General features: G+C 36.5%; 1 protein-coding gene across 5 annotated transcripts in view; it reads right to left on the bottom strand.

Moving 5' to 3' along the window:
* The window catches only part of PCCA (propionyl-CoA carboxylase subunit alpha), a 281260-nt gene that overhangs the window by 155573 nt on the left and 111736 nt on the right, over window positions 1–13951 (bottom strand). For 4 of the 5 annotated variants that reach the window (XM_071742501.1, XM_071742515.1, XM_071742523.1 and 1 more), the window contains 4 exons: window positions 8824–8967; window positions 7287–7361; window positions 2068–2136; window positions 1185–1260 (listed from right to left, as the gene is read on the bottom strand). In XM_071742501.1, the coding sequence (XP_071598602.1) occupies window positions 1185–1260; window positions 2068–2136; window positions 7287–7361; window positions 8824–8967 (364 nt within the window). The remainder of the gene's footprint in view (window positions 1–1184; window positions 1261–2067; window positions 2137–7286; window positions 7362–8823; window positions 8968–13951) is intronic. The other variant, XM_071742507.1, reaches the window with a different exon arrangement.

Genomic DNA, 13951 nt, shown 5'->3' with positions numbered 1-13951 from the left:
TTGGATATCCTAAAACCACAGCAGTAGAAACCAAGTGTTGCTCATACAGTAGCCAAGAAACAGCCAAGTAAATCCTTGCACTTCACAGTGTAAGCTTGCCTTAGCCCAGCCTGGATGAACCACATCCTGGAGGGTCACTGTGCCACCTTTGGATTCCCTGCTGGGAATGCCATGAATGACATTACATGGTGGCATTTGTTCCAAGAGGACATTTGTCTTCTAGAGACTGGATAAAGACTGCTGATTTCATGCAGGTCAACAAGCAACCACCAAAATATTAGTGACTAAAAGTCCTCACCAACTTTTGCCTGCTTTGAACTGCTGACACAGAAGTGATGGGAACGACTCCATCTTCCATTAGCAGTCCCTAAGCTACCCAAGGGATGGTCCTTGACCTGTTAGCCAGTCACCCCATCCCATTCCCATCAAATGTGAGTGAAGAAGCATTTTTCCTTACAGAAATGCTAAAATTCTTGGGAATTTAAATCTAAATTTTCATAGTGTATACAATCAGTACAATTTACACTGACTTTAGCTGGTAATGCTTAGCTAAAATGCTTTGTAATTTTGAGAAGACTTGTTACTTACATGGAAAAATATATTGTCTCAAAAACACTAAGCAAACAAATAGAAGTTGCTTCCAAGAAAATCTGGGGGTAGGGGAAAGGAGGGCAGGGGGAAGTGGTGTTTCAGAAATAGGAATATGGAACACACTATTCAGGAAGACTATGGTGATCTCTAAGTAGTTATGTACAGGCTCACTGTTGAAATAAAACAAAGGAACTTCAAAGCTAGATAAAAAACTACTCTATTTCACTAATAATAACGACTCATATGTCAAAATATGAAAAAAAGCAACTACATTAAACTTCTTAGTGTAGTGGTCTTTTTTCCACCACAACATAAATTAATTATATGCTACCAGTCTGTAAAAAGTCTTACAAGTTAAAGGAAACAATCTAAATATTTATTGCATAATATTGAAGGAAAAATAGTGGAGAAAAAACTGAAGTCTCTTTAAATTTGATGTATCTTCTCAGCATAATTAACACAATCTTTTCCTGTTTTAATTTGCACTTAAGAACCAGGAACTTTAGTGGATTTGCTAATTGCTACATTTTCAAGCTGTTTTCTTGAAATAGATGGCAGCCTATCACACTAGGAACCCAAATTTTCATTGTTACCTCGAATTACGTAATTGTCCAAAGCCTCCTCCATTCTTTTTAGTGCTTCAGCTCTATTAGAGCCATAGGTAATGAGCTAAAAAAAAGAAAAAAGGATTTCATCTACCCAGAAATGAGAATGTTTTCCTCTAGATTCTGAATAGTATTTAAAATTAAATCAGTTTGTAGAACTTCTGCAGCCACAGAAACATTTCTTGCACATTACTGTGCCTGTGCTTCAGAGGCTCTCTAAAACATCAAGAGAAAACTAAGATCTCTTAATCCATTCAATGAAAGAAGGTCAACCACTTTTACTTCAGAAAACTTAATGCATCTAAAACAAGCATTCTCTTCATCTTTAAATGAAAATTAGAGAAGAAAATCTGAGCAGAGGCTCATTATCTAATTGCCTCTCCTGACCTCTAATGGGCAACAGACTTCTAAGATTGAAGTGTGAATTTTTTGACAACTGAACTCTGATTATAATGTATTTTAATTTTACTAACATGTTGCTGATAAAGAATAACTATCAACCATTTCTTTCACTGCTTATTTTTAGAAATCAGATTTATTAAAATTTTCATTTTGACAAGGTTACATTAAAAAACAGACTGGCAGCACCAAAGTCTGACAGTAACGGCTTCTGGTTAAACCAGAATCCTTTTAAGAATCAGAAGCTACAGGATAAATAATTACAGTATCAAAAGATTTTTAAAAATTTATTCAGAAGGTACACTAAATTTCCTTTACTCCACATTTTCCTTCAATTCTTTCATATTCCCTTGAGGCATGTTATGCCTAACACCTTTAAAATACTAATTTACCAATCCCTTGATACAGTCTCCCTCCTTTAAAAATTCTGTGTACAGAATTAGAATTATTAGAATATTGAAAAATAACTCACTTTTGAGATCATAGGATCATAATAAATGCTAATATCACTTCCTTGTTGTATGCCACTGTCAACACGTACCTTCAAAAAAATAAGAAGCAAGGAAAATCATATGTTGGGAAAAAAAATTTCAACTTTATATCAGATCTACCTGGCAGGCTTAAAACATGACACATACTCTTTTTTCCCTTTGAGAAACTAAAAATAATTATTTTCACAGAAGCTGGGAAGGGGGGAGGAGGTACTTTTCCTCCACCAGGAAAAATACTTGCAACTTACTCTCCACTTTAAAAGAAAACACTACTACAATCTTCAGTTGATAGCCAAAATTCTCTTTTGTTCCCCTAGAATTCAGAGTAAATGCATTAAATTTGATCTAACTATCTAGGTTGTGTTACACACTCTAAACTTCAACTCTGAAGGTAGCTCATTCCAATTTAATCCCTGTAATAAAACACAGTTGTAATTATTCTTCTCACTGACAACCTGGCACAAAGGATGCCCCTTATAATCACATCCTTTCTGCATCTATATGTAATCACATCCCCCACGTTTCACTACAGCCTTCTGAAGGAATACAAGTAGGGAGCATTCAGCAGGAACTTTGGAGCTCTGCTTATCAGCTCCATAGGAATACTGAGCCTGTGGTTTTCATGTCTGTAACACTTTCCTTCTTTGCCTCACCCTCTCAACTGTAAAACATTTTTTTTTTTTGTTGTTGCTGCTGTTCCCCTAAGGCTTTAATGTTTACACAGCTTTTTCCATGGCTTTGCTTTGTAAGGACACAGCCCCAATTAAAGCTCTGATTCTGCAGTATTCATGGAAAAAAATAACACGAGTTCAAGATTTCTTTTGAAGAGGCTGATTGCTGTTAAGCAGCCAACATGTTAGTTAGTATATTGCTGATTCTTGTTTTCATCTCTCAGTTTGATTTCATCACTGTAGCAATGAGGTTAGCCATATAAAACTTTTCAAATGAGCAATTTCTGAGGAATAAATATTTATTAAATTGCTGCTCCTGAGCACTGGAATCCGAAATATTTTTTAAAAACTAATCAAAATAACTTGAGAGTGACAAATGCACTCTGGGGATCTTAAGGATGGAGGGCTCTAATCAAAGCTGTTGAAGCAGCAGGGCTGTGATATATTGCAATGTAAAGGGGGTGGGAAAGAGGGTCCTGGAATCTCACTGAAATCTTCACCTGTGGGAAGGAACCTTTGTAATAAACAGCAGCTCATCTGTCTGCAGCAAGGCAGAAAAAGGTCAACACAACGGCTGTTAGGCCTTTAATATTTTAATTTAAGCAATTATCAGGGGACCACATGTAGAACCTCTTGTCTACAGAATCCACATGAGGGCATGATGATGACTTTATTATCCAAATGACAAAAAGATACCCTAGCAGGTGTACTCACATTCTTCAGTAAGAAACACTCTCTGACCAGTATTTATAATGCTATGGCTTTTCATTAAAAAAACCCCATATACTTATTCATCTATTTGGATTTATAAATTTATAATTATATAATCAGATACTATTTCTTATATATTTATATTTGTATTTATTTTATAGCATATTTATTCACGAGTAAAGGTGATAGCACTTCCGTAGCATTTTTATCACATCTAACCTGAATGTCCTTTACCTATGGCTTAACCAGCCCCCCCACACTCATATCAGGTATATTTAACATTAGCTACTGAGGAGAAGCTAGTTCAGACACTTCATGACTGCAAAAAAAACTTTGTGTATTTTTCAGCTCCCTGTCTTGTACCTGCTAAACAACTCTTCCACCCAGGATGTCTGCTTATATATAAAGTCAATGCATATGTTCTCACATTCAAATCAGAATAAGATATTTTCCCTACCCACTCTCAGATAAATCCCTTTCCCCCTAATATTTTTTGTAGCATACAGTAAATACATATACAAGACATGAAGGTCTGACATTCATACTCCTCATATAGTTTAAACATACTGTGACTTCAGTCTCTAAAATAGCACCTACAAAGTTATTATATACCAGTGTTCAGGAGTGCTTTACATACACATACATGTATTTATACATATATGTCATACTTTGAAAAAATAAAACACATATGAAAGGTGCATAATTCAGACCCAGAGTAAGCAGATATTTCAGACTTTGAAATTAATGTAAGGCTTCTGAGGCTACTGACTACATGCTCTGCCTGTTCTGCTTCTGTTGATATACAATATACATACCACTACACAATTTACACTTTTTCCTAAGTACAGTATCCTGAAAACCAAAATATCACATTGAGTATTGAAATTTCCTTTAAAAGTGCAGAATTTCCTTTTTAGAAAAGTCTGGAGCTCTCTGTAGAAGTTTAATTTTGATTTAAAAAGTCAAGATCACTTTTAAAATTACAGCAGAAAAGAAATATGTTTATGTTCTTCAGTTTTAGGGTCTAGTAAAAACAGGCGATTCTATAAACTATATGGTGTGACAGAACTTAAAGAACACTGGATGAAAAACAAACCCTGATTCAACAGTTACACACAGTAATGTGCTTAACTTGCTAAATAATAGCAATACTTCTTAGATGCACAGCATTTATTTCTGCTTAACAACATATTCCCTTTCTTTTACTCAGTATTTAAAATACCAAAGAAGGGTCAAGATCCTACTGTATACCCTACACCTCATTGGTATCCCAGTCCCCAACACTTTTATTGTTGTTGTACTACCATCACGTGTTATTGCACTAAAACAACACAGAACTGAAAGATTTTAAAAAAAAAAAAAAAAAAAGTTTAAGGGGAAAAGAAAAAGAAAAGAAAAAAAATTTAAAAAGCACGATCTATGTCCCCTTCCTGAAATGAAGTATTAGTGCACCAAATTCCACTTACCAGCACACTCAGAATTTCTCAATTCTCTGCCATATTGGAGTCTAAGAGTTTTCTCTTTCTGGTAAGAGTATCAACAGACCAGACTGCCCATCATATATTAGCAAAGACCAATGCTGGAATCTCCAGATATGGCAGTAAATTTGCCATGTTGTGTAAGAGCAACAAATACAGATGCTCACTATCACACTGAGGTTTTGTGGTTACCTATCTTATGCTTCTCTAAAGATGAAAAAAACCCTGTTTTTACAAGTTCCACATTCTAAGAAAGTTACAAAGTAGGTGAAACAAAAATAGCCAGTATATTCCTAGCTATGGCTAAGGAAAAAAAAAACCCTCGTAGAGCAATGTGTACCAGTTCCACCAGCTTGAGCAGCTGACACATGGCCACAGGCAGGCGGAACTGACTTGAGACACAAAAGAAATTAATTGAAAATGCATTTGGCAATACACTACTTATAAGGCAAACTCACTGTGACACACTACAAGTCTCCATTAATTTGTTTTAAGCCAACTTGTTGACAATTGTAAAACGCAGAAAACAAACACTGTGGCACAATGGGCCTGTAACACTGAACTTTTTTAGTCATATTAATTTTGTTCTTAGCAGCATGACATTCTCAGGAGAGAAATTAGTTTCACAGTGGCAGAAAATACGTATTAAGACACCAAACCATGAGAGTCTACACAAAAATAGCTCTTCTATTTTTAATACTACAATAGAACTAAACAGAAAGAACAGCCTATACATGCCATATGAGCTCCTCAAACCATCGCTCTCAAGCCTCCAGTGTAATTAAAATTTCTTTCTTCAGGACCACGATGGGCCACGTGAAGCGATCAGGCATCTCCCACCCTTCATTTTCAATTCACCTCTCTGCCTAAGCACAACTCCCAGCCCACCCTGTCTACCTGACAAGTGACAGCCCAATCTGATTAAATGCTTGCAAGGGAGGGGACTCATGGGCCTCCATGACAGGCCAAAAGTGATCACCATGGAGATACATAATTACAGCTGTCAACGCATCTACTGTCCTGCTGGCATCAATTTGATTGCTCCCAGCAATAATGATAGACAAAGCTTAGTGTGCACTCTCCTGCACCCAATCACTTTATCTATTCCGTGGTCCATTTAGCTGACATGCAACATTCACACAAGCAAATAACAGCAGTAAGCAGAACATTTAAGGCATTTTAATTGTTTTTTCTTTGTATGGATGGCTTACAAGCGCAAATGTTATTACATAAAACTCCTGCTGCAGCATTAATTGAAGAAAGATTTGGTGGGACAAAGACTGTAGGGGGTATAGTTTGTCCATTATCACTTGTACTTTCAACAGGTCTCACGTTTGGAAAATTGCAAATTGCAAAAACTTGCAAGGGCAAAATGTTTGACATCCTGTTAGCTATTACAACGTGGTGAAAACTTATAACAACCACTGGAGTATTCATTATAAATTCTTATTAAATACATTCTTTGTTTCATTAAAAAAAGAAGTTTAGATACATGTAGTGATACCTTTTTTCTCTCATCTTGTCTTTAAGATCATATAATGCCTTTTAGATCTTCGCAATTTTTTCTGCTTTCAGGCTTTGAACACAGCATGAAGCCTCAAAGACCAGGAAGGGTCAGGTCCCTTCAGAAAGTACACGGGCAAAAACAATTTAAGGAGCGAAATAAATCATATATCCAATAACATCCCCACATTTAAGGACCCTCTCGTAATCTTTCACTATTTTCTGTGCAAGCAATCAGACTCAGTAATCATATTCACAGATGGTACAGACTTGTCATTCCACTAACTGGCACAGTGTCATGTATATATGCACTTATGACTTAGACTACCTTGATTTTACAGAAAGGCAGTGTCCTTGTTCTTTACACGCAGCAGAAAACAGTTTGTTAAACAGACATTCCATGTAGTAGACTGTATCCTGAAATGTGTAATAATTGCTGTAACAGATTTCCTCTTTAAAAATCTACAAAGCTAAACAGAAAGCACTGGCACTTTCTCACTGCTGTTCCCCATTCTTTACCCTTAATGCCTCGACTCAACGTTTCACTGTCCATTCTAATCATCACAGAATTTTTAAGCTAAAAGCTACGGAACAGAACAAAATATTTCGACATATAATGATTTCTTCTTATACCCAATCTTAATATTTTAAACCTAGTTTATAAGTGTACATTCTTCAGCAGTTTTTCAGGTTGCACAAAAAAGTATTGCCATGTCCTCTGTCCCCTTCCCCAGCAAAAAGGTGGAAAAGAGGCCCAATTTACAACGTGCTTGCACTCTCTATCTTACTACAAAAGAAACAAGCAGCACACATGAAAACCAGAAGCGAGTTACTTACGCCCGACACATGCAATGGTTCCTGATACTGAGACAGTTTACCAATGGATGGTAGGCCAAAAGATTTGTAAGGGTCCTGAAATAAAATTCAAGATGAAAAAGTATTGAGCCTTTATAGACACAGTGAAGACAACGTTTAAAAGCTTGAAGTTTAAACACAAACCACTGGTGGAATAACTGCTTTCTTTGCCAGAATTACTTGTGTTGAAGTATATTTCTTCATCCATCTACCCCTGTGACTCCAAATAAAGAACTAGATGCACGTAAATTGCATTGCATCACATCCAAAAAGAGGGAAATAAGTGCTCTGCACATAGGTACACAGTCTAAAATATACAAAGATGACATTTTCTGCTACATCAAGCGGTGGAGGAAGGATGGGAAAGTGAAAGAAGGGTGAAGTTGAGAACAGAAAAAATTTCAGGGATTCAGTTCAATTATCTTTAGAAATCAAACTGACCTTCATGCCCTTGGAAATCTCCTGCACAATGCAGTAATGATATAATTTTAATATTGCCACAAATAAATATATGGCCTTATGGCCTACAGAATAACCAAATTCATGGCAAAATAGCTGGATCCATTAATTTTAAATATGAGTGAATCTAAGTTGAAGAACAACAAAACCAAACAAAACCCAAGCATCCATTACTCTAGGGTAAAGCCTACGCACACTTGGAATAGCTTCTATGCCAATCACAAAACAAATATTTATTCTTTATCAAAATAGCTCATATAAGCTATCAGTTGAGTAAGTTGAAAATTATCATGTAGATGTCATGAAGAGAAAGAAAAATCCAACACAGAGTAAATGTCTTGAGTCACAAAAGCTACAACAGTTAACCAAGGGAAAAAAAATCAAGGTGCTGACTTATTTTTGAAAAGTATACATATAAAAAAGCATTCCTTAGAGAGAGCCTAAACATAATTTTTTAATTAACAGATTGTAGTTTCCATGTAGCAAAAACAACAGTTAAAAGGCATTATCTGAAATGTCCTAAAGAGTCTTGAAAATGGGTTCTATATTTTAAGGCAAGATAAGTCATACCACAATTCTGAAGTTATTGTACTGGTGTGCATTTTGAAATTTTGTCCTATAATTTTAGAAAACAAAGAACTTGATTTTTCAACAACCTATTAACATGTTTTAGAAGAACAAAAATTGTTTTACATTGAATTTCAGCCAGCAAGTTTCAAGTACACAAGATAAGAAACTGGAAGAACTAGTTAACTGCGGCAAATAACTCTAGCATTGAATCATTAGATGTGAAGAGAACATACAACACATCCTTAGAAATAAATCTGAGCTCTCTCTAACCACTTTCAACATTGATTTTCAGAAAAAAAAAAAGGTCTGCTGAAATGAATAAAAAAAATTTAAATTCTACAAAAGCTCATCAACTACTTGCGTTGCACGCTTGAAATCGTGATCTTCACACCATACTCCTTGACTTCACCTTGGCCTCTGTCCACACCTGGGTATTACTGCTCCACAATTCAAGCACCTACCACCCTCCTCCCCATTACCACTCATTTACCTCAGCATAAACTCGACATTCAAGCGCCCAGCCGTTGATGGGGATATCAGCCTGTTTGTGCCTGAGAGGGTAACCCTTAGCAACACGGATCATTTCTTGGACTAAGTCCAGGCCGGTAATGCATTCTGTGACGGGATGTTCAACCTGCAAGGTCAAGAACTGTCAGTCAATAGGTAACAAAAAACAACAACAAAACACCAAAATCCCACTCTCTGCAATCGCTCGTAGAAAAAACAAGAAATTAGACCAGCCAAAGAATATGCTACCCGATATTATTAGTGGTTTTCCCCAATAAAATTTTTATTTGCAAACTCCAGCAACCATCTTCTTTACGGGGAAAACACCAAAATTAAAATAGTTTGCAGATTATTGTAACGAGGACCATCATAAAAAGGAAACCTACTGAGAACACATAGAAGGGTTTGGAGTTCTGCCGGGTGGATTTTGTTCCCCCATTTATTTTACAAATTCAAATGCACCTGGTGACGAGATTTTTTTTGTTGTTCAGAAGCTTCTGCTGTTCGATTACTTTTTTTATTTAAGACCCGCACTGTAGCCACAAATGTATTTTAACTGAAAATCTCCAAGTAGCTGATAATCAACCCATTCTGCTACACTTAACATGGCACGTACAGGAGCTGCTTACAATTTTCCATAGCACTAGCCTACCCTAAATCTCACCCATTTGCCTGCTTTCACTAACCTGTCCTGACAAGCAACCAGATTAGCGTAATCTTGCATCAGCGCAGTGTAGCAGAAACGAGCAGATGGATCCTTCAATTTCTTTTTTTTTTTTTTTTTTTTTTTTTCCCCCCCCCCCCCCTCCAGACTTATCTGTTTAGTGCTTAGCATGCACAATAGCTGGGCTGGACCAGCAGAGTCACTCTGCACTCTCAGCAAATTGCTGCTAAGGGGTTTGGATGATGCTGCCATGGGAATACCCGTCGCTCGTGCTAACCCCGGCGTGTGCGTACAAGCGTGCACACGTGCACACGCACGGGCGCCCGCTTTTTCCCTTTGAAATGGGGGTGTAAATGGACGTGTTAATTAACTTGAAATAAACCTCCAACTAGAGACCACAGTACAGTCAAAAAGCACCCAAAACCAGGAGGGCACGCTGTAGCAATCGAGTGACTTGGCACGCGGAAGATGTTCTTCACGCAGTGAGAGCTGGTAAGACTTTGCATATAGAAATTATGATGTAACTGACATTTTCACTATAAAATGTTTGTGTTCCTTACAAAAACACACTTCACAATGGTTTCCCTCTCATACGTAATACTACATATGTTTTGTGATGTGGGAAAAGGTCAGTGGCCAAACCACTTCTCTTTGACTTCCAACTACACTAGCGTTAACACTAAGTCATTATTATTATCTTGTGGCTTATCAGAATGATGCTTATCAGAAGATGCTTTGGTCTTTAAGAAAAAAAGCTTTGTAAAAATAAACAGATGGCATCCATAATTAGCCCTGTGTGTGCTGGAAGTTTGTTTAGAGTTTCAACAACATTTTAAGACATTTTAACAAAATTTTAATGACAAATCATCACTAAAACAAGCACCTATTCTTTAAAGGATAAAAGTGACATTGAAATAGGAATCTGATTATACAGTTTAGGGATGTACCTTTGGGATTCAATCTTCATTCTACCTAACACATGATATTCTCCAGCATGTCAAGTTTAATAACAGTATTTGGAGAATCTATGAAACATCTCAGTGTCTACCCCGCAGTGTTAAATTGAAGCAATTTCATTTCTATTAAGATTTGAAGTTTTAATAGAAACTCCCTAAGTTTTAATAGAAAAGTTATTTATCATACATTCATATTTGGACAACAGAATTTATCTTAATTTGGAATTTAAGTTTTAAAAAATGACCTTCAGATTTAGAATACATTTAGAATTCTACTGTTCCAGATAACCGAAACACAGTATTTTTAAAAAGCCCACAATATTTGCATTATTTAGTTACACTGTCATTTTTCTTGGATTGCAATTGGCATTCCAGATTCAATAGCTTCATTGTTTTCTGCTTCATTGTTGATGATCAAAATAGGCTGGAATGTTTCTGGAAAGAAAAATATTTTTGTTGTTTGGTTCTTACAACTCACAAACATTTACTTAATCCATTTTTCAATACAGATCTTTGACTTAGTCAATATTTTCTTCTGTTTCTTCAAAATACTCCCTTTGTGTCTGCACACAAAACAGCATTCAGAAAAGATGAAGAAAAAAATTTTATGCGTCTTTTTGGGGGTGGGGAGAAGTTGTTCTGCCTTCTTTGAGGCCTGTGCTTCAACAAGTGCATTACTGAGGTATAATGCAGATGGTACCAATCATATCACTAATTTTGGGGTAGTATTTGAGTATATATTAAGAACATCAGATCATCAAAATTGGGTAGGAAAGAATGTAACCTTGAAATCCTTGTCAGGTTATTTGTAACTTTAATCTTTCGGTGAGATGCTCAGCACTTGTTTCAGCATTTGTAGCTTTGTTTGGGCAAGAGGAAGCACAGGAGGGAGTCAATATTTCTAGCACTATAAAGAATGTGCTCCAGCATACAGTAGAAAGGACATTAAAAAGCAGTAATGCCATATCCTGGATCAACTGTCACACCTATTTGACTACGGTACCTGTTTTATCTACTTGTAAATCATTATTAGAAGCTAGGCTTAAAGTGTGTTCCTCTTGTACTTTTCAGCCTGCTAGTTAAGGTGTCACTTGTTTTGTCTGCCTGTTCTGTTTTCTTCTATTAAACTTAGGCTATGCCTCTCTTCCATCAACAGGCTGAGGATCCATAAAATGGCAAGTAAAGTCAAGGACTAAACTTTTTTTAACTTTTTTTTTTTTTTTAAGAAAAGAAATTAATGCGGGTATGCTCACAAACAGACCTGAACCAGACTTTGGGCCACACTCAGATTTTGCAGTCAGCTGATCCAAAATCTTGCCAATGAAGCCCTTGATAAGGTAAGAGCCAATGGCAGAATGGTTTTATGGTAGTGGGTAAATTCACACACTATCTCCTTAACACAAAGGGCAAAACTAGATACATCTGCAGCAAGCAATCTACAGATCACAGCTATATCAAGGCAGCTGTACCTTATTCTCAACAGCAGAAAAAATGATCAGCATTAACTCTCAATCAGCTGCCAAAAGTACTGCCTTTACTACCAGTTCCTTTACTTATACCAAGTTTAGTCATAAATAATTAATCACAAATCATCATTTCAATGCACTTAAGTACAACACATACCTCCCTCTAGTCTTTCTCTCCACTTTGTGCTATACACATACACCTCTTTGAAAAGCACCACTTATGTTCCTACATATATATAAAGTCATAGGTGTGTATAAATGTGTATAAATGTGTATAAATGTGTATAAATGTGTATAAATGTGTATAAATGTGTATAAATGTGTATAAATGTGTATAAATGTGTATAAATGTGTATAAAGTCATAGGTGTTATGGCCAGCAACACCCATTCAGGGTAAAGGGAAAGTGCTCCCCCTCCATACCAGATCTGCTTTTCCTCAGGTATCCCCCCCAGCAATCAGCTTCCCTGTGAACTTTACAAGTGGTTTTGTTTCCCTAATCTCTCTCAGTTTATACAGAAAGCAACCATTGTGGAAAAGCTTGTAAGAAAAGCACCTCAGACCCAGTATATATAGATGATGAAGCAAGTCCCAAAGAGCTTAGGGGAACCTTTCAGCATCACAATCCAGTTAGCACCTATCCTCAGAACAGGACAGAGGCTGCTAACTCTTACCCCACTCTGACTGCCGATAGTCAGCTTTACCACACTGGGGCTCATCCTCAGCTATAAGAGCAGTCATGCAATTTTTATAAAACAGTTGGAGCTAAGAGTTAAATTATTAGTAACTGCTCTGCTTATATTTAGGGGAATAATCTCAGGACACGTTTTTCTCAAGACTATCAAAGTACTCGGACCTAATAGGAAACACTTCTGGATACTTTCACAGATTGGTCTCTTAATCCTCTGTGCATAAGGCATTAAGTTACTCACACACCAGTTGGAGTATTCAAGCAGACCACAGCATCCAAGAAAATCTAAATTTCGGCAGACTTAAAAGTCTACTGCCTGTGTCACCCCTATGAATCTAATTCCCTAGTTGGTGTCATATGCTCCTTTACATTCAGATAAATAATCTCAAAACTAACTTTCAACATACACCTCGGTTTTTCAGGAAACACAATTCACCTGGAATCTCATGGGCTTCTTTGTGGCAGCCAAATCCAGTATCAATTGACCCAAACCCATCAACTTACAGATATTCCTCAGCTCCCTTTTATTTCAAGTAAGCCTGGTTTCTATTGCAGAGAACTGAACAGCAACAGAGGCGCCAGCTTCCTGACTACTATAAGCAGGAGTACTCTGGGTTCACATCATCTTTCTACAAAATAGTTCACAGTATTTCACAATAGTCATGAACATGGGGTTTGAGGGCACATAGCATGAAAATAGCTTTTCAGAAAGGCTGAAGAACAATGTTTGGATTAATGTACAGAATGAATGAGAAGCACTTTTCTACACACACGGTCATATAATGAGCTGGTACTTGTATTCTGATTTACTAGTGACTGAGGAACTGAGTGGAACCAGAACTACAAAAGTTTCCATATTTTTTCCTAAGATGTTGCAGAAGTAAAACTACTGCACAGACATTTGGTACAAACTTTGGTATGATTTTTTAGATACTAGCATATAATAACTTTGAAAAATATTTAATCTACTTCCTCATAGGAAGTTATCTTCCAATAATCATTCATTCAGTTTTGACTTTATTCTTCATAAGAATTTGCTTCTTTATTGTACTAGAGAGACATGTAAGAAACTACCTACATAGCCTATTAATATTGAATCTGTCTTTTCTGTGTTTTAAACAAACAGCACACATATTTTATATCAACAGATTCTTTAGCTCACAATTTCAACTTACAAAAAAACCCACAATTTAATAATTACACAATTTCCTTCCCACTACGTACACCACACACACACAAAAAAAAAAAAAATTTGCACCCACAAAACTTGCATTTTTTTTCCTAAAGATGCAATTCCTACTTTCACCTTAAAGTACAAGGTGGTCCTGGTTATGC

The sequence above is a fragment of the Heliangelus exortis genome, chromosome 1 (assembly GCF_036169615.1).
Source record: "Heliangelus exortis chromosome 1, bHelExo1.hap1, whole genome shotgun sequence".
NCBI classification, from domain to species: Eukaryota; Metazoa; Chordata; class Aves; order Apodiformes; family Trochilidae; genus Heliangelus; species Heliangelus exortis.
This window is presented reverse-complemented; position numbering and strand designations above follow the sequence as displayed.